The sequence below is a fragment of the Scardinius erythrophthalmus genome, assembly GCF_964197995.2.
Source record: "Scardinius erythrophthalmus genome assembly, chromosome: 8".
In the NCBI taxonomy this organism is placed as follows: Eukaryota; Metazoa; Chordata; class Actinopteri; order Cypriniformes; family Leuciscidae; genus Scardinius; species Scardinius erythrophthalmus.
Window position 1 is genome coordinate 10631800 of NC_138228.1, and position 27584 is coordinate 10659383.

Below are 27584 nucleotides of genomic sequence, written 5' to 3' on the forward strand. Positions count from 1 at the left end.
TGTCGTATGCATATATTAGATGATCTTTTGTATTAAAAAAGAAGAATGGTAAGTAGAGTGTAGACACACGCAAACAGCTTCCGACTCCACAAAACTCGAAATAAAGTTATGACCGCAGTATAGTCGCATTGACATCATCTTGGAAATGTTTGTTAAATAATTCTTGGATTTTTACATTAGTTCTAATTTACTCGCAATTCTTCTTCTGCTTAGAATAAACAATCATCTTAGGATATATGAAGAAATAGAAGTAGATGGATGTTACGCCTTTAAGAGTTAAGAAACTTGAAACCTTGTTTGCGCAACAATCAGTGCAGCTCAGAGCCGCCAAAGTGTCTAGACTAGCACATGATGGTAGTCAGCCAATGGCTCCATCGCTCTCCTCGGGGGCCCTATGTGTGTGTGTATGTGTGTGTGTGTGACAGGGAGAGAAAAAAAGGAAAAAGGGAGAGAAACGGAGAAAGAGAGAGAGATCTGGGTTGCAGTTTGACCAGGTCTGAACACGGAACCAGAAGCACACTTTAAGTCCACGGATTGTTCCTTTTTCTGGCCCCGGCGCGCGCATAAGGATATTTTTGGATCGCAAAAAAGAGTGCGCTGGAATAGTGGAAAACAACCGGAATAGTGAATTCTGTGAGGAATTGTCTGTGGATTTAATTCGCCGAGGAGCAGCTTCATTCATGTCACCAGACCCGCTGTTGAAGAGTGGATTTGAACGTGTTTCAAAGTCCGAAAACATTTGAGAGCACGCGACTAGTGTAGCCTTTGCGTAGCCTTTTTTTTTTTTTTTTTTTTTACAACAAATGTATTTGCTGTAGTTAAAACCCTTAGTGCATTTAAAATCTAAAAACTTTCCAAACGGTGTTCACATGTAGGCTACTGACAGCGTTCTTCTAGGATGAATGCGTTTCTGTGTAGCCTTGCGGTTGTTTGACGTTTTCTGTTTTTAATGCAATATAACATTGTGCCTTCAAAACTAATGTTGTGGTTTTGCCACCAATATATGGTGCTCGGCTGTGTGCACGCGCTGCACGGCATTCGACCAACATTAATGTTGCACGAGCTCAGAAATAGTTTTAAATCGCTAAGATCTGAACGTAAATAACTCATCTAGAGTTTCAAGTTGTCGTATGTTCAGGACGAAACGCTCAGGTCTTGTGCGGCGACTCTGGAGAAGCCGTTTGATTCCAGATAAAGAAGGGGGCGATGGATATGGCAAAAGCGGCGAGGGGTCTCGAGACGATCTGCTTGGCACCAACCCAGAGAAAATTCCCAAGACGGAGTTCAGACCGATGACCCCGAGCGGGTCGCCTGGCGTGGACTATGGGGAAGTGTGTACGAGGAATCCCACTGAGAGCAGCGGTGGTGGCACCTCAGGGGGCGTTTTGGACCAAGATGGGGGTACGGTGTGTACGATGGGAAGCCCTCGGTCTGTGCAGGACAGCGATTGTAGAACAGTCACTTGCTGTTTATTTAAAGATCGGGACCATCATTCTGGATCTAGAAACCCGGAGCCTGGCTCGTGCCAGTTCGTGCTGAGGAACATTGGTTCTTCTCGGGACCCCGGTCCTCTTGAGAGCCAGGAGACGAAACCTCGCTCCGTCATGGAGCAGGAGCTCAAGACCGCCACCTATTCGCTATTAAAAAGGCTAAAGGAGAAAACCTTGGATACTTTGTTGGAAGCCGTGGAGTCCAAAGGAGGGATGCCGAGCGACTGCGTGATGGTATCGCGGACCGAGCTGCGGTTAGGCGGCCACATGGCTCCTCCACAGCTGCTCATCTGTAAGCTTTATCGGTGGTCAGACCTGCAGCACACGGCCCAGCTTAAAGCGCTCTGTGAGTGCAAGAGCTTCGGAGCTCAGGACGGTCCGGTGGTGTGCTGCAATCCATATCATTACAGCCGACTCTGTGGGCCAGGTAAGCGAAGATCCCTTTGGCGATTATTATGTCTAAAACTTAGGCTATATTTCTCATTATTATGCTTTGCTTTACACCTGCTGCAATGCCAAAGCTCTTTCCTCAGGGTTTCCCCAACAGTTGCATTGGAGCTGTGTTGTTACAGTGATTCATATACTACAGAATGCCATTGATAAAATTGAGTGCAGTAGCAAAGAAGAATTTAGCGTTGCTTTTCAGTGTAAAAAAAAAAAGGCTAATATTCTAATTAAAAAGTAAGCAATTACGTTTCAGAGCTTTAAATATACAGTATTGACAACAGTGACTTAAATAAATACATTTTGAATTTGCACATTATCCATAATGTACAAGCTCTGTACTGTACTGTTTTTATTTTCTGCTTCTTCATTATTTCCCAACAATCAAGTTGTTTCCAGGAAATTACATTGGCAGAAATAAAATACAAACATAATTAACCTACATAAAAATGCATGGCGTTTTTAATCGTCTTAATTGCAGCTACTGAATTGAAGATATACAGCATTTGTGACCTTATCTCTACTGGGTTTATTAATTTTCTGCTGGTCAATAGGTAGGCTAGGCTAATATTCTCCAATTAGTTGCCTCAAATAGTTGAGCAGTAGAATAATTGGTTAGAGTGTAGTTATTATTATAGCCTATATAGGCTTTTTTAAAAGAGAATTTTCCTTGAGAACCAAGTGGTTCAAGAAGCTTAAAAAACGTTTTCAATCCTACCAGTTTCTTAGTTAAGTCATTTAGCAATAATAGGCTATAGTCAACTGCTGGATTATTTCCTCTCACAATGCCCATAATCACCAATAATTGTTCATTTCTACATTTCAGATGTTATTGTGACATGTTTAGTCTATCTCAACCAAATCTCTAGTCTCAAAAAAGGGGAAAAAAAAGCAGATGGAGTAAAATTCCACAGATTGATGGGTTAACGGTTAGAATTCCTAGCATTCATTGACAGTATAGATTGACATCTTGTGAAGATACCATTGAAAACCTGAGGCACTTGGCAACCTATAAGTCAGTTTTTCCATAATAAATCGTCACATATTAAGAGATACTTTTTAATCAAAGGCTTCAAGCTGACAATTACACTCTGCTCAGCGTTTTATTGGAGTTTCTCAGAGCAGAGACGCTTGAGGGAGACAGCAGCCCCTCTCTCTCCCCTCTGTTCTCTGTAGAGACACACATAGCTCACAGGCGCTCATGCGTGTCCCCATGAAGATGGTATTTCTTTCATGCGATTGAACAACAGAGCCCTCTCAATCTTCAAACTCCATCAATGGCTGTGACGGGTTTTTTCAAGGTTCATTTTCACAGACGACGTTAAAGAGAGAAATCCTATTGTTCAGGTGTTGCCCTATGCCCGTGAGAGCATTTATCACGTAGCCTAAAACAGTGTTTAAGAAAACATTTCCATGTATTTAGCAAGGGCTATAAAGAAACTATCTTTTACTATCAATGTTTAGCGATACATACTTTTATTTTGCTTTGTGTTTGTTGTAGCTTTTTAAGATGGCAGTGTTTAGGCTACGTTTCCTTTTTTTGCAAAGACTTTATCGCTTTGAAATGATATCAGTTTCAAGTTGAGCTTTAAAAGTCGCTTTTTTCCTGAGGAGGACCCCTCATGCTATTTAGGTGAAGGAGTGGCGGTAATATACAGTTTGCATACAACTGGCGCCAGACTGACTCGCTGTGTATCTGAGTGACTGAGTTTAGGATCCTGGCAATTACTGCCGCCACTCTTAAAGAGACAGTCCACATTATGCTTTTCTTTTTCCCCCACTACCATAAGGCGAGGTCATTACTTGTCCAGAGACTTTTTTTCCCTTTGTGCCGTCGAACTTTTAGTGGTTTCCATTGTTACTAGATGAGGTTTTGTGATTTTTAAAAGATGAAAAACGTAAATATACAGGCTTATACAAGTAGGCTAGTTTTTGTATTAATTTTAAATGGAAAAATCTTTGATTGATGTCCATGCCATTAAATGGTGAATCACCTAAAACAGGCAGTGTTTTATTCAGCTTCAGATGAGATTTGCCTCAAGACTAAAATGAATGAAATATTTGTATATAGGCTATTTAACTGCTGCACATTATTATTGTGTATGCATGTATACAAAAAGTTTGTTTACAGGCCCACCGAAATTCAGTGATCAACAGGTTTTTTTTTTATCTGAGGTGTTTTTTATTTATTTATTTTTATTATAATCTTTTATTTTAGTAATTAGTGGTCAGAATATAGGCTATTCACCAGATAATTAAAGTTTTAAACTGAGCTGCTATTAAGATATACATATTAAGTTTGAGCATTTGTGATTTATGTTTTTCAGGTGTAATATTTGTTGCAAAATGTTGATGTATAACATGCAGCCCCTACGTTTTTTCTCTCACACATTATCTGCTCTGATTTTAGTGAAAATCTGTGTGATTCTGGGGAATTGAACTCCGGAATGGTGTTAAACATGGTAAAATGTGAATAATAACATGAATAAGAGTAGTAAACCCTTAATGATATTTCAAAGAATTATAAAATTAGTAAAAAAAAATTATAATCCTGTACGTGAGCAGGGGATGTGTAGATCTTTGTAAATGGCAGGCGTTTTAATTTTGTAGAAATACTTTCTATGTAGTTTTGTGTATGCAGATTCCATATGGACCTGTGCATACATTTTCCACAGTGCCGTAGAAAAGACTCCATGTTGTCAACATTGTGTATTTTTATTTAAAATAAATGCTTTTTTTTTTGTCATAGACCCAATATTGTCTGTCAGGATTAAATAATACATCTATAATTAATTTTCATATATTTTTCTATTCCAATTGTAATCATGCTCTTGTCATATTTTAGAGTCACCCCCTCCTCCATACTCAAGACTTTCCCCCAGCGAAGAACACAAGCCACTGGGTAAGTTTCACACACGCTCTAATTGCTGATTAAATATGTATTTATTTAAGTTGTTGTGCATGTACATTCTGATAGAACAGATGATGGGAGATCATTTACTGACAAATTTAATAAAGTAATCTGTGTAACAAAATGACCTAGCCAAAATAAGTCAGTGCCATCAGTTGTCATCCACCGGTTGAATCCCTGGCTTTACGGAGAGCCTAAGGGGAAGCAAAAAGTAGAACAACGTGAAGAATTTTAATGGTGGCAATTAGGCACAGTGACCAACTGAGAGCCAGTGGAGGCTGCAGCCAGTATCCGGCAGGCCCATTTTCAGCATGCCAATCTGGAGCCTGCCTGGGCTGGGCCCTGTATGTTGTGAGGGATGCTGGGGCCTGGCACTGGGCTGGGATATCCTCTCAGTGCCATAGCTCAACATCGGGCACACTGTTGACGGGAGGTGGGGTGGAGAGAGGGTACCATCTGGAACTGATGCATCGGTGGTTTGCAGCTCGGCTTGTTAATTGTGATTGCTTTCTTTTAGAGATCCACATCTCAGAAGGCAGAGAGCAGCCTGATAACACATATTTCTGCTCAACATTTATACCAATACCAATGAAATTTCTCGATACTCAATGGCAAAGCAACAACTAATATGCTAGTGAACAAACTTATCAAAGTGTAGCGTCAGTTCTGGCAGGTGACGTTAGTCAAGCTCGCGTCAGCTGACTCTCAGTTGATCCACGTCTACCTATACGAGTACGACGCCTATCACTGTATACATATATAAGCTCCTTCAGTGTTATCAGCAGCTATTGCGTTTCTCAGGATCTAATTACCCTCCTCCATCCCCAGCTCCTCCACTCGTCAGTCAGGATTTGGCATTCTGATTCCCCTTATCCATGCTAGGCTGCATGGATGCGCAGGGAGTTCTTGCCCAGAACGGAACCATACCGCCAATCCAAACTGTATGCTAACTGTCAATCGCATTTGACGATAGTGGTCCTGACAGAACTTTATGTAAAACGCTTTATAAATTGTACACTGCTGTTCAAAGTTTGGGGTCGTAAGATTTATTAATGTTTTTGAAGTCTGTTAAGCTCACCAAAGCTGCATTTATTTAATGAAAAATACAGTAAAAACAGTAATATTGTGTAATATTATTATAATTTAAAAAACTGTTTTTATATTTGAGTGATTCTTCAGGATTCTTTAATGAATAGAAAGTTCATAAGAAAAACATTTATTTGAAATCATTTTAATTATTGAAATTATAAATGTAATCAATTAATAATCAATTTAATGCATCCTTGCTAAATAAAAGTTTTATATTTGTAAAAAAAAAAAAACATACTTACCCCAATCTTTTAAACTGTATTGTTTATATAATATATTAAATATTAACCATTTAGATTAAAACAATGACATGTTGCTTTTTCCCAGTATTTTAACAATCCTAGTTGTATCATCAAATGAAAAATATTTTTTGAAATTTCTAATTAACTACAAACTAACCAGATCCTTTATCTCCTCAGATCTGTCAGATTCCACACTGTCTTACACTGAAACAGAGGCTGCCAGCTCGCCTAACGTCACCCAAGGGGAATTCTCAGGTGAGTTTTCTATTTACAAAAATATTTTGGCTCTGAAATGTAGTGTTGCTCTGTCAGCATGGCCTGTGATACCATTGTCAGACTTGTTGCTGTTTTTTCCAGTCCCGGAGAGTTCATGTGGTAACATCTTTGTTCAAACAAAGGCTACGTGCCTGTGATGGTGACCTTGCACCAGATATTTACTTTTTTCCCTCTGCATGCTCACTTTTTTCAGTGAGCATGCAGCGGGTGTATTCCCTTTTAGTCTCCTTTTTTGTAATACAAATCTCAAAGTTGGGCAGCAGTTATTCCATAGACATAGTTTTGCATTTGTTTGCAGGGTCAGGAAGGGGTAAAGCGCTCGGTAAAAGTCTAAAATGCAAAGAAAACAGCAAGGCATACCTTCCCCTGTCCTAAGTTCTGCGAGTTCCCATGGAGTGTGTTTGAATAAATGAGCAAACTTTGCAGGTAATTTGGTTTTTATGTTGTGCTTTGCTCCTCCTCATTAAAGGCCATTAGGAGTGGAGATAAAGCTCTCATTGTGAGCCCAGCAGAGGTTCAGTGGGCCGTGTTGGCTGGCCATAGAGCCTGCCTCCCCTCCTCTGTTTTCTTTCAGAAATATTTGAGTGGGATCAAACTGTAATAAGATCCAAGCTCGCAGGGACACACACACACACTCGAGCACACCGAGTCACGGTATACGCTCTGCACACAACGGCGCGTATCGGAACACGCACACACGGATCAGCCTTTATGGCTCTATCTTGACCGGAGTGGGCTTTTTTTCCGTTCCTGTGAAAGGGCCACACTGAGAGAATAGAGGAGAAACAGTTTTGTGTCATGGTTTGAGATGAAACACTCCCCTCTTATGGAATGAAACCAACATGTTTCTCTCATAAAACTGGAACCGCTCAGTGTATGCGGAGGATCATGGCCGCAGAGACAGAAAGGCTAAGTCCTTGTTTTGCAGTGCTAGAAATAGCATTCAAAGCGAGCGGGTCAATCTGCCCCCTTTCCCAGAAGGAGCTACCTGAGCTTGTGGCTTCATGCACCCTGTCACCACCACTTCACAGGCTGGCGACACTCCTTGTGCAAACAAATGATGTGTCAAATGCTTGCTGAGATGTTTTTTCTCTGGATTGGGTCTGTGTGAACTATGATTTGCTTGTAGGTACATAGTCAGGCCTTTTAAGCTTGCATTTTCAACTATATGTTTATTATTGTCCTATACTATAACAAATATAGGGTGCCATGTTGGTTATCGGCAAATATTGTCGATATTTAGTATGTAATTATGCATGCTCATTTCCCCTCTTTTTACGCATAGATTACATTTTCCATAACTCTGATGGGTTAACGTATAACTGTTAAATGTAATGTTTGGGAAATGAATACTCTTTTTTTTATATTGTACATTTATAATGTTGTGATTCCTAAATTAATTTGTAGAATTTAAAGCTATTCTCACCAATGACGATAACTATAATGATAAAGATATAGTTCTAAATATAAAAGAATAGCAGTCCACACCTGTAACTATAATGATAACGGCACAGAGAAATGATTTTCTTCCAGCTAATGAATGATAAAAACATTGACAGCCAATCAGAATCCATCCTGCTTTAACGAACTAGAGCAGACGACAAAACTTCTGCGCATGATTATAATAAACAGAACGATATGGTTCGCTGGTGTGGATGCTGCTAATATAGTTATCTTTATAGTCATCATTCTCGGTGTGAACAGGTCTTTACTTTTGACATTGTCTAATGTTCACTTAACCTTTAGCAACATTGTTTTTTAAATGTAAATTTTAATTTTAGTAATGTATTGGCAAGAATATTAATACCGGTGTATCCGTACAAGGAAATCTTGTTAGTTAAGCATGCAAAAAAAAAAAAAAAAAAAGTATTTTTCAGTACAGCTCATAATAATATTTTGTGTGAGGCATTGAACAGTTTTACAAAAATGCCAGTACCTGAATTTTTTTAAATTCCATAGGTGACTCTGTCCAAATAAACCAACATAAGGTATGTAGATTTGGAGAGAGTGACCTATGGAAATTCATCCCTTTCCTTTATGCTACCTGTAAAGAAAGAAAAGAAACTCTAGGATCTAAAAGCGTTCATGCATATGGCCATCCACCCACTCTGAGTCCCTTATCCCACCCCACCCACATGCAGGAACTAGTAAAGCTCTTAAAAGTGAGGCCAGGGGGCCCGAAGGTGGGAGGGGAGCAGATTGCAGCCCCCTGGGCGAGTGTAACTCCTGCTCTGAACACTCATCCACTCTGTCTGACAATAGCAACAGAACACATCTCAACGAGTCTGATGAAAACTCCCTGCCGCCCAAGGGCAAGATTTTAGAGAATTTGGTGTCTTGGTTTGAAAGACCAAGCTTGAGATCTGAAGCTATTTATGTATTAGATCTTTGAGGCCTCAATGAGTTTGTTTGAAGCGCACTGCGTTCGATTTTTCAGCTCAAATTTATGAGTTTCCATAAGATTTCCTGCATTTTTTTATTTTTTTTTTTGGTGGCACATTCTGGAATCCGTGTGAATATTTCTGCATGTTTGTGTTGGTGTGCGCTTCTGTGTGTTTGGGTACACCTCTGTCTGTTTGTGTTGTTTGTATCTGGATGTCTATAGCTTGCCGTTTCACCCGCAGTTTCTCTCGTTTAAAAGCAACTGTGTTTGTCAGTTGATGTCTACACTGTGTCAACGAACAGCTATTGATTAAGTGTTCACTATGTTTTCAAAGCATAGCCGTCGAAACATGTGGTCGTGATGTGCTACACGTGTGTCTGTAAAAATGTGTGTGTGTGTTTCAGTCACATTCTGTAGCTGTGACTGGGTTGTAATGCGGCCCACCTGTTTCCTCACTCCTTGTTGTGGCCGTGTGGAGATCAGAATTATGCTCTTTGAAGTAGGTCTCATTACTTCCTGTATAACTGCATGCATGTGAGTTTGTGTTTCCTCTCTGTATTGGGGTTTTTGTGATCTTTGAGGTTCACAAGTCCCTGTATTGGGAGGAGGTGGTCTCCTCGTACTCTGTGCTTCTGATACTGACTGAGAATGTCAGCATGATCATAATGGTGGGCACAATTTTCTCATGATTTTGAATTGAATGGGATACGCTCACCGGACGTTATATTGGATTTTAAATAGAAGTTCATACAAATTTAAAACAGATAATCTATATGTCTGAATCTATCAGCAAATCTATTTGCTAGTAATTCAGCAATTGAAGTGAAATGAAAAACTCAATTGAATTCTGAATGATGCTCATCCCAGTAGAATTGTTTTTCCAGTGATTATTAGTCTGTGGGATGAGCAGTGGCTGTTTACAAATCATTTTCAGACCAGTCATGTGCTACAGCTGAGAGATGCACCCTAATAAACCCACCAGAATTTGTCACCGGATGGGAAAAAGGAAGCAAACGCAACATGTTTTCATGCATATGCGTTCATACCCTGAGACGTTGCAATCACAGTGAGGACTTACTGTGGTTGTGTCATCGCTTTAAGAGAGACCCCACATCCCTCTGAGGAACCCTGTGGAGCCATTATGTTTTGTTGTGTTTATTTTTCTTGGGAAAGTAGGAAAAGCGGTTGGTTGGCTGTGCGGGTAGGTTTATGAAGAGCCGTTCTGGCCTGAGTAGGAGGAAAGGCTCACTCAGGTATAGAGAGGATTGGTTTGGTGTTCTGTAATTTTACTCTGGGTTCTCTCTTGGTGCTTTGTGATGTTTACACTGCCCTCACTGTTTTTGGGGAGTAGATCACAGCCTGGCTGGCGTCCCTAATTGAGGTCTATCAGTGTCTTAAAAATGGAAAGCATTGACAGCCTCATTCAACTGTTCACTGAAAACCAAAGCCAGTGAGACCCATAATCAACAGAATGTTACTGCTGGTGTTGGTGTCCATTCTGGATCTATTCTGGTTCTGCTCAGACTTGCTGGTTCAGAGAGCAACATTTGCATCATTTTAGTGGAAAAGGAGTTAGCGTCATGAAGTATTACATTTGTTGAATCCGAACTGAGCAGAACAGGTAGCATTGCTACCTCAAGGAACCATCGGATGATCACAGCATCGACAGTACAACTTCTTGTCTTTGTTTTCATAAAAGTGCCATTTTACAGGCCAGTATGTGTTTTGTTTTGACTGATAGTCTGACACAAGCATAATCACATACTTTCCCTTTCAGAGAATCACAAAACAGACTTTTTTGTTGTTGTTGATAAACTGGCAGCACTACACACATGCCAGTCTGTCTAAGTCTGACCTGACCTCATTTCTACAGTGCATCAAAAGGGCATCTGGAAGTACAACAATTACACAAAGTAATCGAAGCATGTGACGGCGTGCTGGTTACCACTGATTTGATTGCATCCATAGATTTCGAACAGCCTTAAAAAGGCATGTGATGACTTCCCTTCTACTTATTAGCTGGCTTGCAGATGCCTGAATATACCTAGACTGCATTTCAGATTCTTTTCGTTGTCAATGCCTAAATCTTTCAGATTTATTTGGGCTTTTAAAGGGATAATGATAATTTCACCCCAAAATGAAAGTTCTGTCATCCTTTACTCACCCAAACTTTAAAGAACATTTAAGTTCTATACATGAGAACATAAAGTGACAAGGAACATACAGTGACTATCAAGCAGTGAAAAAAAAAAGCATTGTGAAAGGACCATAAATATCGCCCAGTATTCTGAAGCCAAATGACTGTCCTGTGTAACAGTTTGAAATTAAAGTTAATCTTGCTTTCTCAAATTTAATTTGAGTTTCTGCATATTAAAAACATATTAGGCATATTTCTTAAGTTTCTGCATATTAAGAAATAAGTTTAATTTGAAATAAAACAATTATTATCTGAAATGAAACCAAAACAAATTGAAAAAAATCTTAAAACTTTAGAAACAATAACTAATAAAAATTACAAAACGCACATAACATAATTACTAAAAAATTACACTATAAATAAAATTAAAACTGATATGATTATTCAAAATATGAATAACTGTAATAGTATATCGATATTATTAAAATAGCACTCATTCAAACTTCCCATCATGTTCAAGAAATGAGGGTGTGTAAATTGACAATTTGAATTTTTGGATGACGGTTTCCTTTAAACCGCTGAACGTGAGAAAGATTACAGACCTTTCTGAATGTGAAGCCTTTAACTGCACTGTATTTCGTCCGTTGCTGAGGTAAACTAGGATCGTGGGAGTGACATCAGCTGTATTACATCATTTACAGCAAAACTACGGATGATGAGTTATATAACCTTATGCGTCTAAACAGTTCTGCATTGGGACTGTTTCAGTTTCCACTCTCTTTCCTAAAAACCCATGCCAGTCCATATTACAGAAAGACAGAACAGTCCCACACACGCACACCCTGCCCTGCCTCTGTAACGGTGTTACTATGCCAGTGAAAAATGAGCCACGGTCGGTGGGGTGGACAGTGCTGGGCCACCCTTTTGCCCTCCCCCTTATGTTCCCTCAACTCGGCCAGCCTTGGTATCTCTCCCCCTCTCGCTCTTTCCCTCCTTTTATCTTTTTTCTCCCTCTCCCCTATTCCCGTTGCCTGGCACGGGGCCTCGGGTTTCCACCGCAGCCCCAGAGCCTGCCCACACTCCCCCAGGGCCCCAAGTGCTCCAGGATACGGGATGTGGAAATAATGTGACTGGAGTACTTCCACCCTGCCTCCAGAAAATCAGGTTCTGCGGATTGTTTATTTGAGGGGAAGGAGGCCTCAGCCAAACATCCTGTTTTAAAAAGCTTGCCTGGGTTTTGTAGTGCAGTGGCTTCTCAACTACCCCTTTGACGGCAGGGGGAAGCTGAGGAATGTTGAAGAGAAGCCCAGCGGTCTGGAGGTGATGAGTTAGGATGTGCTTTCGTATACGTGTGTGAGAATACATGTGTCTATGTGGCATTCGTTTGATTTCAAGTTATGTTATGTTTTTTTTTATTTTGACGGAGAGATGCACAGTATGTACATATAACACAGGCGGTACCGTGCAATCATGGCATACAGTTCTCCTTGATCGTGTGTTCCTGTCCTGAATGACCGACTTCCTCTTCCCCTTACATAACACACATAAACAAGGCAAACAAATGCTCATCAGCCAGTAGCAGACAGCAGAATTATTCACAACAAAGTGTATCCCACAACAGATTCTGAACAAATTTTTGCTTTCGTCATGTTGTTTATGTCTCGTTGAAACTGTATTGTGTTTTTGTCAGTAGGTTTACATGTGTAAGCACAAGGAACTCGGCCTTCTTAATGAGGAATTGGAGTTGGATTTTAGGAACATTTGATTAAATTTTATGTTTTCTATCCACATGGTTTGACCGCTATACATATTTATAGATGTTAAGCAGTATTGGAGTTGTTGTTTTTTTTTCAAAAGAACTCAGACTGTCTGTCTATGCAGTATTGTTGTGATATCAGTTTCACAAATTTCACAAAATCAATATCAAGAATTACTTTTTGAGTCACCATTGGCGGTATGATAATAACTCTTTCTTGTAATTGAGTGTGGCTTTCATTTTCAATCAGGCATTTACAGAAAGTGTCAAAATGCAGGTGCAATATTTCTCTGTCCCCTATTTTATTCATGTTTTTATTTAATTACTATTATTTAAATGTTTAGGCCAGGCACAGTGACATGAAGCATGCTTATTTATCATCCAACATATGACCAATGTATCTGTCCATTTTAAAAGACACGCCTATGAAGAGCTTGTGAAAAAATGCTGGCCATTTGTACAGGTAATCATTTCCTCACTTGCCCCCCACCTCCACCCAGTAATGAGTGAGTGATCGAGTCCTGCAATGCGCTCTGGGAAGGCTGGGGCAGCCCATCTCTCCTCTCCCTCCACCCTGCCTGCCTCCTCCAATAGAGCCATTCATTCAGTCCGGGCCACGGGGTTAGGGAAACAAATAAAGAGGCAGCCATGCCATTAAAAATGTATGGAATGTCCAACTGTTAGTTTAGTGTTTTAGCGAGCCTCCTCTCAAGGCTGAGGAAGGGGGAACAATACTCCGTTGAGCGACCGTCACCGTAAAAGCTTTTGCTTTCGGGCCTCAGCTGGCCTGCGCCCCGAGGGGAGCGGGCAAAAAAAGGTGGCAGTAGTAGATGCAAAGGCCGTTTTTATTTTCCAACCAGTTTCGGATTCCCGGTAATTATAAATTCCCGAGTCTGGCACCGGGGCGAACAAGCGGTGATTTAGGCCTGCGGTTTGATTGCCTAGCTAAAATAAAGTGAAGAATGTTTTCCCCCCTTCCTCCCCAGAGGAACATTGACAGTTGTGTGGGGACCTATGGCAGCCAGTATTTTTAAAACTGGGAGAGCCAACGCATTCCTCTTGCCTGCAGAATGCACTGTGTGGATTAACTGCAGGGGCCCATGGAGTCCAACATCCTCACGTTAACCTTCATTAAGAGAGAGACATGGAGAAACAGACATGGTGTATGGGGCACAAAGGAGCGCTAGTCTTTAAATGATTAGTTCACTCAAATTTACTTACCGTCATTTTTTCGTTCATTCTTAGTGATTTTTAGGTGAACTATTCCTTTCGGTTTTGTGTACGTCTTCTAGATACTGTGTGAGTAATTTTCTGACGTAATGTTATTCTCACACTGGATACATTTGTCACAGTGCATTTGCGCAATGAGTTTTTTGACTTCTTAATGTTTCATTTCTCAATTTTGTTTTTCTGTTTCTTCCTTTCTTTCTTTCTTTCCACAAGTTTGGCCAAGCAATGATGATGTTCTCCTGTTTTAGAAACGGGTGCTACGATCAAAAGGGTTGAAGGCAGCGCGCACTTGTCAGGCTAACTCATATTGGCACTGGCATATTTTCGGATTTTTCCAGAACTCCACAAGCCCCCCCCCCCATGTTTGCTGCTTAAAATTATGGAAATATTATTCAGACTAACCAAGCAGGATATGCATGTCCTAAAAGGGGGACTTCTATTATACCCTCACAGAAGTCAAGAAAATAACTTAAATAATTCAATAATTCAATTAATTTGCCATTGACAAAATCTTTCCCCAAACAGCACACAGGTATTGCAAAATAGTCAACTTATTCTAGTGACTAGAAGGATCCGTCTGCTTTTCTTAACATTTAAGAGTCCTTGATCCTCAAGCTAATGACTGCAAAACAGATAAGGGAAAGAGAGATAGAGATATAGCAAGAGAGGCAGAGAGAGTCAGGCCCGGCGATCAAACTGCAATCACTCACTCTTTCACTCACTTAGCCGCAGCACATTCTCTGATGTGATTAGTGGTATGACGAAGCACACTGTACCTGTTTTAGTTTGCCCTGTTGGTCAATCTAAGCGTGGAACAAAAGACTCCCTCAGAGACACAAAACAGGATTTGTAAGCACCAGAGAGCAAGAGGAACACTAAGTTGATCCGCACTAACTGGATGTATTTGCTCTGTGTCCAGAGTTTGGTCTCTCTTTCTAAATTCAATTACAGCCCTCAATGGGGAGTTCATGCCATACCTCAGTGGCCCTTATTGAGGACTTTGAAAGCCCACAGTAAACAAGCCTATTAACTTCTGCTTATTGTGGGATATTTCATGGATTTTGAGGTACGGTTGTCACGGTACCAAAATTTCAGTAGTCAGTACCAATACCATTTCGGTAAAATTTCAGTATCAGAGCAAAACCTGTTGAATTAAGTCAAATGTTGTCCCATTTTGTCTTGTCCATTGGTTATCACTGTCAATCATCGCAGTTTCCGATTCAGTCACGCATTCAAATACGGTTATCAATCCAGAAACTTTTTGGTGTACTTATCAGCATGAAAAACTATACTTGTATTCAGATTTTGAATTGGGAATAAACAGAATGCAAGAGAAGAACCCACCCTTTATAATCACTTAGGCTGTCAATTTCTAAAGGTCAAAGCCCTGGAGCCTTAAACTGTCTCTCCATTCATGTTGACAAGCCAGAAACCTCACAAACTATTTGAAGTGCTCACCTGTGCATTTTTAATAGGGGAACATAAACAGTTTGCTTGGTTTTAGAAAGCAGCTGCGTAGCTTTCCCGCATGTGTGTGGCTTCAAGCTTTTGTGATTGAAACAGAAGGCAAAGACGGCACGGCTGTCAGGATGCATTGACTTGAGTGTTTATGATCCATTGGGCCGATCAATAGCATGCCATCATCTGAGCTGAGTATGTGTCCATCACCTTGCAGATGAGCTGTATCCAAATACACAGCTTTCGCTCTAAATTAACCTGAGATCAAGACCACTGGCCTGACTCCATACTCTGAAACCGTACCTGCTGTGTAACGCTCAGCTGCCAGAGCCCATTTTCCATTAATGTATGGCAAATATCTTTTATGACAGGGATATTTGCGGTAATCAAAATCTGGTTATCTGATAAGTTACACTTAATAGATCATAATCACTTGAATAATAGAGTATCTGTATTTCCGTATACCTGTTTTCCTTCAATAACAATAAGGATTGCTCCAGTGGGAGCAGTGGGAGAGAGTTTTTGGATAGTTGACATGCATATGTGTTTTTATGTCTTGCAACCTATACATTAGTTTTAAAAGTCTCCAAATGCATGTCCAAATTGTGAGACTGATTTTTGATAGTCTTTGCAGCATCACTTAGAATGGGTTGAATATCATAGATAATTGCATGCCAGTTTCTTTTAATTATAGTGCATTCATTTAAGCTGTTGTTGCTAAAAACAAAGTTAAAATTGTTGTAATTAGTTATTTTTTATTAGGGGGTGATTTTTAGAGGGTGGTGTAAAAGTTCTGGCAAGATTGTAGGTTCAAAAGCTGGAGTGTCCCCATAAGAAGTATACTATGTAATTTGCTTTGGATTTAAGTTTTGACTAACAACTGACAGATGAGTAATTAGTGAAAGGGTTTCATAATTCATCAGATCTTTATGGCTTAAAAGGTTAGTTTACCCAAAAATGAATATTCTGTCATTAATTACTCACCCTCATGTCGTTCCAAACCTTTAAGACTTTCGTTCATCTTCGGAACACAAATGATGTCCCTTTTTGATGAAATCTGAGAGCTTAATGTCCCTCCATTGACTTTTTTTTAAAGAGATCATAAAACTAATTCATATGAATCGAACGGTTTAGTCCCAATTTTCTGAAGAGATTCCATCGCTTTATATGATAAACAGATTTAATTTAGTCTTTTATTCACATATAAACATTGATCGGCAAACATAAACAGAAGATCAACCGAACCTGTTTGATGTGTGAGAACAAATCTCATTGGTTCTTGCGGAAGCTCAAACGTGCTGCGTAACACGAGAATGAACCTCATTGGTTCTCGACACGCCAAGCGAACATGCTTGAGCTTCTGCTTACCACAACTGATGTGTGAGTTGATGAATGTTTATATGTGAATAAAAGCCTAAATTCAACCTGTTCATCATATAAAGCTCTTCAGAAAATTTGGACTAGACTGCTCGATTCATATGGATTAGTTTTACTATCTCTTTATGAAGTTTTTGAAGCGTCTAAGTGGTAGTTGCATAGCTGTCAACGGAGGGACAGAAAACTCTCAGATTTCATCAAAAAGATCTTCATTTGTGTTCCAAAGATGAATGAAAGTCTTACGGGTTTGGAATGACATGAGGGTGAGTAATTTATTACAGAATTTTTATCCCTTTAAGTAATACATATTTTCATGGCTTCTTGGATTTTGTGCAGAATCACCTTTAATCTGCTTTATTGCACCTAGAATGTGTGGTAAACATTCCCATACAAACACAAACTAATAATCTATCCCACACTCTCCTATAGAAGAAGCAGCAGTGTGATGTTGCGAGCAAGCTGTAGAAGCCAAGGTCTGTATTTCTGGGAGTTTGTCCTTCACACTGCCCCGTCTGTTCTCATGGTAAAGGAATTCGGTTTGGAACCCCCAGTCCTGGCTAAGTCTCACCCGTGGAGATCAGTACACAGATCTGTGGGTCTTTGCACCGTTTGACTCGGCTGTGGAAATCATTGCTGAGGCCCAGCAATCTGACCTGCGGAGACCGCATATTCGTTCATTTGTTGCTCTGGGCTCAGATGGCCCATGTGTTGAAATGTCAACACTAGTGAGTGTTAAGGAATCCGGAGAGGCAGGGCAGCAGTGATACTCATTGAATCTGACTAGTTAAGCTCTGCTTTATATGGGTCTGAGGTGTGAATCTTGGACACATTTGACCAAGTCGTCATTAACGCTATAGAGCCATAGCGAAGGGATTAAAATATATGCTCGCCATTTGCAGTGCAATCCGCTTGCAGTCTGTAATTCTAGGCTGTGAATTCTGTTTATTTGCTTTATAATAAATTCAAAAAACATATTGAGATTGCATAGTCCTTTCTTGGCCTAATTAAGGGCTGCACAAGTTATGTAATAAGGAATAATAATTATGGTTTCTGCATTGAATCATGAAAAATGTTAATTACAGCAATTCATTTTTATCTCGTCCTGTTGTGGCATAGTCTATTTGCATGTTAACCTGCATTGTAACCAATCACAGACAAGTAAATGCTTAAATGCAGTGACTAATTATTATTTATTTGAAATGTAGATTTGATCTGGACAAAGGAATACGTCATGTATTGCCCTACACAAAATTTTAATAAAAATTATATTAAGCTAAATTAATAATCATGATTTCAATACTAAGTAATCAACAATTATGAATTTTGTCAGTTGTGCAGCCCAATGTGAATACACCCTTATATATCCCATTTATATATATATCTCGGACATATTTGAATGTTGTTTTTCTCTTTGTTAACTTTTTTTAACTTTGTCACCATTACAGAATCTGTAAAATGGCTCGATGAGCAGTTTTAATTTCAATGTTGATGTATTTCCTGTATAAACAGGAAGTTGGGGCAGGACATATGCTATTTTTTAACTTCACCAATTAGCTTTAGTTATGTCACAGACATGAACCATGATTTTGCTCCCTGATGGCGGTTGCAGGTGGTATTAAAGGAAAGCACATTGTCATTCTAGAGAGCATTTAATTGGGCAAAAATCTGTGCAGTGCAAAATGAGTCAGTATTTTCAGTCTGTTTTCCTGAAAGGAAAAACAACTTGTTGTATTTTAAATATGTATATCTACTAAAAGTTAAATTAGCACTTGCATACAGATGACCTCAAAGCAGCCCCAAAACTGTCATGGTGTCTTTAATCCAATAGTTTTCTTTCCTTTCACAGAAATGGTATAGAAAGTTGTGCACTCTGCATGATTCCATTGATTTTTTCCCCCGCCTTTTTAGATATGTTGTCTGACCACTTTATAGCCCAGCAATGGAAACAAGGAGCCTGAGAAAATAGTAAAGACTCTAAAATTAATGAAGTGAAGGAAAGAAAAGGAGAACGGGTCAAAGAGAAAGAAACCCATCTGTGTGAGAGTGCCGCCCCAGTTAGTGCGTCTGGCTGATAAAGCAGTCTTTGATGGCAGAGATAGCACAGACGCCAGCCTAAATGTGGCCCGTTAGTGTGTTGTAAGTCGCCCTGTAGTGATAGTTGTCTAAAAAATCAGAGCCGTACCAAAGAGAAGCGAGAGGGAGGAAAGTATTCCTGCATTGTTTGTTATGTTTCACTTTTTCCCCTGGTCCAGGCAACCGTAATTCCAGCTTCCCTCTCTGACCCCAGTGAGAAGAAGAATGCCCAGGCCTGTCAAGAGTGGCGTCAAAAGATGAATTCTGTCCACCATAAAACTTCACTGTTCTGTTTCTCCTGCTCACATAAACACTCTCTTGTCTTTCTCCCCCTCTGCCTGTCAGCGCAGTGGTACAGTCTAATAGCTGGAGGGAATCTAATCCTTGGCACAGGATAAGAGACTCAGACAGACTCCCCCTCCATTCCCTCCCTCTCCATCTCTCTCTCCCTCTCTCTCTCTCTCTTTCTCTCTCTCTCTCTCTCTCTCTCTCAGTTCAATTCAAGAAAGCTTCGCTGCCATGAATGTTAGGATCACATAATTTCCAAAGCAACAGTCTCTCTCTCTCTCTCTCTCTCTCTCTCTCTCTCTCTCTCTCTGTCCTGTCTCTCCGTTTCCCTCTCTGGTTAAAGGGTCTGGCAGGAGTGCTGTGGAGGAATGAGTTCATCTTTTCAGAATTCCCTGGATTAGAGGGGATGAAAAAGACAGGGATGTGGGCCTGTAGTTTGGTGGGAAGAGATGACAAGCTGCTGTTTTTCCTCTCGATCTTTCTCTCGCTCTGGATCTGCCCAGAGCTCTATGGACGTGTGTTTACCCCGAGGCGGTTCTTTTCTTGCCTTTTCTCTTCTCTGCATGGTGTTTTTAAAAGCATTAGTGGATAATCACATAGTATCACCATTGAAATCAACCCCCTTTTTTGTACTTAGAGTTAATTACCTCCAACTCACCCCAAATGATGATGTTTTTTTTTTTTTGTGTGTGTGTGTGTGTGTGTGTGTGTGTTGTGTGGTGTGGTGTGGAGGGTGGGGTGTGTGCTTGCAGATCCTGCAAATCGCTTTTTCTGCCTTTTTCTTTTAGTTGTTCCATCTCAAATGGAGTCTCGCTCTTGTGCATCTGCAAAAATGTAACGCGAGACATTGTTTGAAATACAATATGATCAATGTAAGGACCACATTTTTTCATACATAATTCATATTCCTTCATTCCTGTTGTTTTTGCTTATAATGTGCCGCCTAAGGTCTAAACACAATCGGACGAATACATGAAACAGTTTAGCACGCTCTACTACTTGTTCACCATGCACCTACAATCTAGTTTAACCAGGTGCTAGCACGTTTAATTATTTAATATACTTAATTATTTCATATTTTTAATACTTAATTTATAATATTTTTACAGTAATAATTAGAATAAAAAAAATAGCTAGTAAAAATAACTCAAGTCGACTTACGCCAAAATGACGCGATGTAGGAGTAGCGAGCTTTGATGCCTCTCGCGGTTTAAACAAATAGGGATGTGGAACGAACTTAAGCTCCTCTTATTTAGAAATCCTCTGACATTTCTCTTTAAAAATGCTCATTTTAGACTTCTAATTCCTGACCGGTGTTTTGTTTTGCTCTATCCTCTGCACTTCCGCGTTCCTCAATGCGTCATGCATTTTGTCAGAGCAGAGGTCACTCTTTCGCCGTAAATCGATGTGTACGGCCGTCTGTCGGAAGCTAGTTAATTTAGTTGATAAAGTTTTAGATGTGGATATTTTTCTTACACAAACGCATTGCTTCGCTTCAGAAGGCCTTTATTAACCCCCCGTAGCCATGTGGAGTACGTTTATAATGGATGGATGCACTTTTTTGGGCAAAATTTCGTCCTCCATTCACTGCCATTATAAAGCTTGGAAGATCCAGGACATTTTTTTTTTTTGTATATCTCCGATTGTATTCGTCTGGCAGAAGAATGTCATATTCACCTAGGATGGCTTGAGGGTGAGTAAATCATGGGGTAATTTTCATTTTTTGGGTGAACTATCCCTTTAACATTTTGAACAGTAGAGGAACAGTACTTAAAAAACATTTTTTAAAACCAATATTTAGCCACTTTCAAAGCCATTGTAAAATAGTTAATATACACATGACTGCACATCAGTCGTTTTCTTGCACGATCGATTGGCAACCGTAAACAACTAAACTCCGCCTAACATTGTACCTAACAACACCCCTTATTAATAAGTTATTCTTCGTCTTGACTTGTCTGGGACACATCCCACTCTGTGTTTTTGCATTACTCCACGTTTCCTTGTTGCACGTGTAAATAACGTAAAGCCCACTAATTGCCGCACACTTTATATACCACAATACCGTCCAGGCCAACACAGAGTTTTTTTCTTTAATGCGAACGTGGCCGTCTGGCCTGAGAACGGACTGTGAATTGCATGTTTACCTTACTGTTCGAGTAGCACGTCCACCAGAGCATTTTATACAAGCTCTGAATTTCAAAGGAAATACCTCTGTGGCCGTCTAGCTGAGCGTGTGTGCGTGTTTTGTTCGTTTCAAGGGCTGGTATTTGTCTGAAAACAAAATGGAGACTAAATAAAAGACTTTAGCCTTCTGACAAAGTAACCTTTAGTCTCGTAGCCTTCTTAAGCTCTCGCTTTGTAAGTCAACAAGGCCCTCGCTGTTGTTTGATCTCGGCTGGACATGTTTGCTTTCCTTTGAGCGATTTACTACTCTAATATCATTTTTTCCTCAAGCAACTGTCAGGTTTTCAACAAATTTTCCACTTGTGAGCTGTGTGCAGAATAATACACACTCTTGAACTGTCAATAGAAGTAGTCGCTGATTGTTTTCAACCATGTCGTTTTCATGTGTTACAGCACACGAGCAGCATGACAGCGTGTTTGTGAATCTTTGTGTTTTTTCAGTCGTTCCAGCTGAGCTCGGGAAGGGGTCAGACGCCACCATCCCCTCGGAGCCGATGACAGCGTGTGTCTCCTAAGAGATTGACACTGGCGGAGACAGTTTTGAGAATATAATAACAATAATAACACACTCTACCTTTCTAATGGATAAACCGAGCTGTTGAAAGGTGCTGGGGTTAAATGAACGCAGAGCGGCGTAATTGCTCCCAGCTTTTGTCTTCCACCCCTAGTAAAATGCGCGTGCGTCGAAATAGAGAGAAAAACTGAAGAGTTCTGAGGTGTTCTCACTTAAGCTAGCACTTAGTCTGCCATTATTATTTGTACTCAAAGTGATGGACCCACAGTGCTTAAGTGTTGTTAACTAAACCGTTGCTGAGTCATTAAGGTACATGAGTTAAGATGTCCACCGCCTTTGAACTAACACCTACTTGCTGCAGTGAATGCAGCCTAAATTAGGTTTATTATACCAAAGTACCGTCATTGGCTGCGATTAGAGCCGCGGTGCCGTCTGTCTGTCTGTCTTTCCTGGTCTGTGTGAGACTGTATTTCCAGCTCTGGCGGCTTGTCAGAGGCTCTTCACTGACTCATGAGTGAGGCCTTCAGGGAAGGGGAGACAGGAACTCTTGTATCCTGCTTGTTGTGCGCTTGCTGATATGCATTTTCCAGCTTCTACCTGAACACATGCACGCACACACAAACACTATCACGTGGTGCAATCATTTAAAGGTAGGGTAGGCAATTTTCAAAGTGGCTAGCAATAGCAAGTTAGCTTTGAAAGCATAAGCTCCCACCCTCCATTCCATTCATTTCGCCATTGATAGCGTTGCCATTGAAACGCATAAAATCGAGTCACAAACCACTTCCATCTCTTCCAAATTACAGTAGTTGTGGCGTGAATGCAGCATAAGCTCGTTGTTTTGGTTCAGGAGGAACTGTACAAGGCGGCTGCTGTTTCTGTGCTCGGACGATGACTGACGTCTGTCTAACTCTGCATAGCATGAGACACCGAATGACGTGTGATGTTTGCGCGAGCAAGATAGGCAGAGGTATGGAAATACATACATTGACAGGCAGATAAGACCGAATAACATTGCATTCAGACCGAATTTAGACCACTTAACTTAGTGATCGCTATCTGGATGTGAAGACACTTTAAACCAGCATAAAAAAAAATGTTTCTGGACCAAATCACCTACCCTGCCTTTAACTTTCTATCAAGGGCCGAATTTGTTTCTTGAGTTGAATTGTGCAGATAAATGACCTGTTTGATTTATACTAAAAATGCCAGTTGAGTAAAAAAAAAAAAGTTATTCAAAAATAAACAACTTAGAAATGTATTTAGTTTTAGCTTAAATAACATTTTTATAATTTTAGATATTACTTTTTTACCACCCTGCTCCAAAAAACAGCTTGACCACCTTGAGCTGGTACGAACTCTGGTAGGTCATTTGTTGCTGGTATACCAGCTTAGAGAAACCAGCTACCATGTTGCAAAGCTATCTTAGGCTGGATATTTCTGCAGGGAGTGTTAAGGAAGAGTAAATCTGAAAAACAAAGCGATGGCACTGTTTGGTTTTGAGTTCTTAGATTCTAATGAGTTTGCCCGATTTGTTCTCTTCCTTCCCCGTCTCCTTTCCCACTGACACACACTCACACGGCACCGCTCAGGCGAGAACAGCCAAAACACACACTCCTCTCTCAAACACAAACATTGGCTGATATTCTCTTCAGCTCTAATATACTTAAAACACATGAACACACATGCACAACACCCTCAGGAAAAGGGCCGGTCTCTCGGCTGAGCATTGTTCGCTCCCAAGCTAAACATTAAATAGATTATTAACCTTTAATCTTTGCACCTCTGTTTAAACCCACATAGCAAGCAGTTCAGTCTCAACCACCCCCCTTTCTCTCTCGCTCACGTAAAAACGGGGGGTGGGGGTGGGAATTAATCATATCACAGCACTTTAGCATTAGTTTTAATGTTTTGCATCTAATGGATTTGGGTATAAGTTCGAATTCAGCCCTAATTAGGCTGCATAGCTGGAAACATGTCTTCCTGCATCTTCCGTTAACTTAACATAGAGCTACTGACTACTGACCATAGATACTTTATAGAGAAAAATCTACAAAGCAAGATCTGCACAGTTATTTTGAATTAGTTACAATATTCTTCATGATGTGTTTTTAGATGTCAAGGCCTGTGCAATGGTTTCATTAGACCATTCAGGCAGCAAAACCACCTTGCAAGCTCAGAGGATGTAAGGAATTCTGTAATTTTAACACGTAGGGGCCCAGTGCGAGGGGCCATTTAAGTAAGAGTGTGTGTAAAGAGAAGTCGGTCCTGATTCCTCATATCCAAACAGTTGTGCTTAAATAGGCAGCAGTTCTCATGCATTTAATTTGGAGGTTTGTTCGTGTGTGTCTGTGTGTGCTTGCATTGATTGTCTTATTTGATTTATGGGGTCAATTATCGGGCCTCCACTACATCAGATCTTGGCACCGGTTAAAGGGGTGGTTTACCCAACAATGAACATTCTCTCATTGTTTATTCACCTTTATGTGGTTTCAAACTCAATGCTGTTATGTTATTTTTCAACAGAACACAAAATGAGAGTTTTGAAGAAAAATCTTTATGTACCTCTTCTCCATAAAACAACCGAATACATTTATATTGACCCTACAGACAGTATACAGTATACACCATGTTCTAAGTCTTCAAAAGCCATACAATAGCTCTATTTGAGGAACAGACCTAAATTTATGTCATTATTCACTAATTCAGGCTTTCCATTTGGTCAACAGGCACACAAGAAACAATTTTTCATGTTATTGACATCTAACCAGCGGCTAGTGATGCAGTGGTGATTTTTTTATTTGGGTACAATGAAGTTTACCTAAAAAATGAAATAACCTGTTAAACATAAAAGTATAATGCAATCATCTCCTTATGTAGAATCTTTTTGGCATTAAGTTTTCTTTAAAATTGAGTCAATAACCCTAGGGTTCTATAGAACCTCACTGAACCTTTTTTTCTAAAGGTCCTTACACACTGAGCCCGGATAAAAAAAAAGAAAAAAGAAATTCAGATCGGGTTCGAATTTCTATGTTTTTCGCATATGTGGCAAGCATTTTAAGAGGTGTTTTGACAATTCAGAGCCACTGAATACTGAATATGAAAAAACGCATACGAAAATTTCGGACCTAAAGAGTGTAGTTTTGTGACGTTTTTTTATTTTTTATTAGTGTGTGATTTTTGGTCACTGTGAACTGTCGCATAAAGGTTCTTAAACTTACAGCATGCAGGTTTGGAATGACATAAGTGAACTAGTCCTTTAATGACCTGAGCATTTGTTCGCCCCTGGGAGTCGCAGCAAGTGAATGAAAAGGAGCCATAGATCTGGCCCTTGAAATATCCCTGCCAATAGCTTCTCAAGAGCAAAATAATGGCATCACTCAATGTGCAAGTTAATCTGAGCTGATAGCGTGAAGCCTGAGGGGTCAGGAGGTCACAGACTTGCACTAAGTTGTCAGGGAGCTGAAAGCTGTCCCCAAGCCCACAGCGGGAGCTGGCAGGGAGGAGACGCTCCCTTTCCATCCAAGCCATCATCACCATCACCCACTCACAGGAATGTGGAAGAAAATAGAGACGGGGGAGGGAGTTGTTGCCGGATATGAGCTCACAACTTTTTCCAAATCCCCTCCTTCCACAAATACTTTCTCCCCGGATCAAGAAAGAGCGGGCAGAAATATACAGAATGCATGCCGCGTGGAAACGTTTAAGTGTGTGTGTGGCTGAGATAGAAACTCGGGGTTTGGCAACATATGCCGTTCACTGACAAACTCCCAAGTCATAAAAGTGAATGGAGGGCTTGGAGGATTTTAGTTGTTCTGTATAATGTGTTAATTGCAGGTATGCCTTTTTTTTTTTTTTTTTTTTTTTACACTATTTCTCACCTTCAACTTTTCTTTTGCCCATAATTTACTAGGATATAACTTTAATGAATTAAGTTTTGAAGTAGTGCCCTCTTGAGGCAACACATAACAGTGCAGCATTCAACTCCACATAATATCACCTTCTCTAACCGTCTTTCTGGCCAGCACATGTTTTCATTTTGTTTGCATTATAATGTCATGGGAAAGCTTAATGACAGACCCATTGTCTTTTTTTGTTTCAGATGCCAGTCTGTCACCCGATGCCCCCAAACAGAGTCATTGGTGTAACGTGGCGTACTGGGAGCATCGGACGCGGGTGGGCCGCCTCTATACGGTGTACCAGCCAGCTGTCAGCATTTTCTATGACCTACCTCAAGGCACGGGCTTCTGCCTCGGCCAGCTGAGCCTGGACCAGCGCAGCAGCACCGTGCAACGGACGCGCGGCAAGATCGGATACGGCTTGCTCCTCAGCAAAGAGCCGGACGGAGTCTGGGCCTACAACCGCAGCCAGCACCCCATTTTTGTCAACTCGCCTACCTTGGACGTACCGGGGAGCCGTAGCTTGGTGGTGCGCAAGGTGATGCCTGGTTACTCCATCAAAGTGTTCGACTACGAACGCTCATCCATGCTCAGGCAAGGGGCCGAGTCCGAGCTGCTAGATGGACCGTATGACCCGAACAGTGTGCGCATCAGCTTTGCGAAGGGCTGGGGCCCTTGTTACTCCCGCCAGTTCATCACTTCCTGCCCGTGCTGGCTCGAGATCCTCCTCAACAACCACAGATAACACACACACACACACACATGGACTTGATCGTGCTGAGAGACTTTCGGACTCCACAAACTATCCCAAATATCATCTACTTAGATTTAATATAAAGTTTTATATATTATATGAAATATATATTATACTTGTAAATACTGGAGTCATTTTTACGATGTAATTATTTATGTATGGTGCAATGTGTACATGGACAAGAGGAAAAAACGGGAAATGCACTTTGGCTTATATATTATATATATAAATATCTATAAAGATACAGAATCTTTCAATACCAATTTGAAAAATTATACAGCAAAAATAGGAAGAGCCTGGTTTTGGTGTATAGTTTTCATATACTATTAATATCCAGATGAAAAGCTAACACCATTCACACATTGATAATAAAGTATTCGCATAATATCGGTTTGCTTTTTGTCTCATCTGCGATTTTTTCACCCATAAACAATACTCGATTCTAAATGATTCTTTTACATGAAATGCAAGACAATGTGAGTGAGTACTGTACGCTCTTAAAAATAAAGGTTCCAAAAGGTGGCTTTCACAGCGATACCATTTTGGGTTCCCCAAAGAACCTTTGAGTTGAGCATTTCTTAAAATAACTGTTTTCTAAAGAACCATTTCCACTATAAATAACCTTTTTTGCAATGTAAAGGTTCCAGGGATGTTATGTTCTTCATGGAGCCATAGATGCCAATACAGAATCTTTATTTTTAAGAGTGTAAACTACCATTTAAAACTGATAATAGGCGTTGTGCTTCATTATCATATCTTCAGTTATAATTTGCACTGTGTCCTAACCAGATGCTACTTTGTGCCATCATTCTGTCCACCATGAAATCTGATTGGCTGAGAATCCTGCTCCTCAAAACCGTACATTAAACATTAATAATCTCCTGATCGCGCCTGGTTAGGACGTGGTGTTGTGCACGACCTCCTGTTGAAATAAACTTTCATCACTGTGTGGTGAAAAGTAATACACACTTTTTAAAGTGAATTTTCAAACTGGGGCTTTGGGCATTGGCTGTCATTCTATAAACTGTTCAAACCTCTGGAATTAACATTTTAAAACCAAGGGAGGTCGTTTTGCT

The 27584-nt window shown here is 40.3% G+C and overlaps 1 protein-coding gene across 1 annotated transcript; it reads left to right on the forward strand.

Annotated features, from left to right (window-relative positions):
* The first annotated feature begins 439 nt into the window (after positions 1-439).
* smad6b (SMAD family member 6b) lies at positions 440-26854 on the forward strand. The gene is made up of 4 exons (XM_081371832.1): positions 440-1917; positions 4780-4836; positions 6354-6431; positions 25958-26854. The coding sequence occupies exons 1-4, from the start codon at positions 1131-1133 to the stop codon at positions 26497-26499; spliced, it is 1464 nt and encodes a 487-aa protein (XP_081227958.1). The 5' UTR covers positions 440-1130; the 3' UTR covers positions 26500-26854.
* Positions 26855-27584: the final 730 nt, after the last annotated feature.

Coding starts and splice junctions, on each gene's coding strand:
- smad6b (XM_081371832.1), top strand. CDS start 1,131: ATGTTCAGGACGAAACGCTCAGGTCTTGTGCGGCGACTCTGGAGAAGC. Junction 1,918..4,779: donor CAGCCGACTCTGTGGGCCAG/GTAAGCGAAGAT, acceptor GTCATATTTTAG/AGTCACCCCCTCCTCCATAC. Junction 6,432..25,957: donor CACCCAAGGGGAATTCTCAG/GTGAGTTTTCTA, acceptor TTTTTGTTTCAG/ATGCCAGTCTGTCACCCGAT.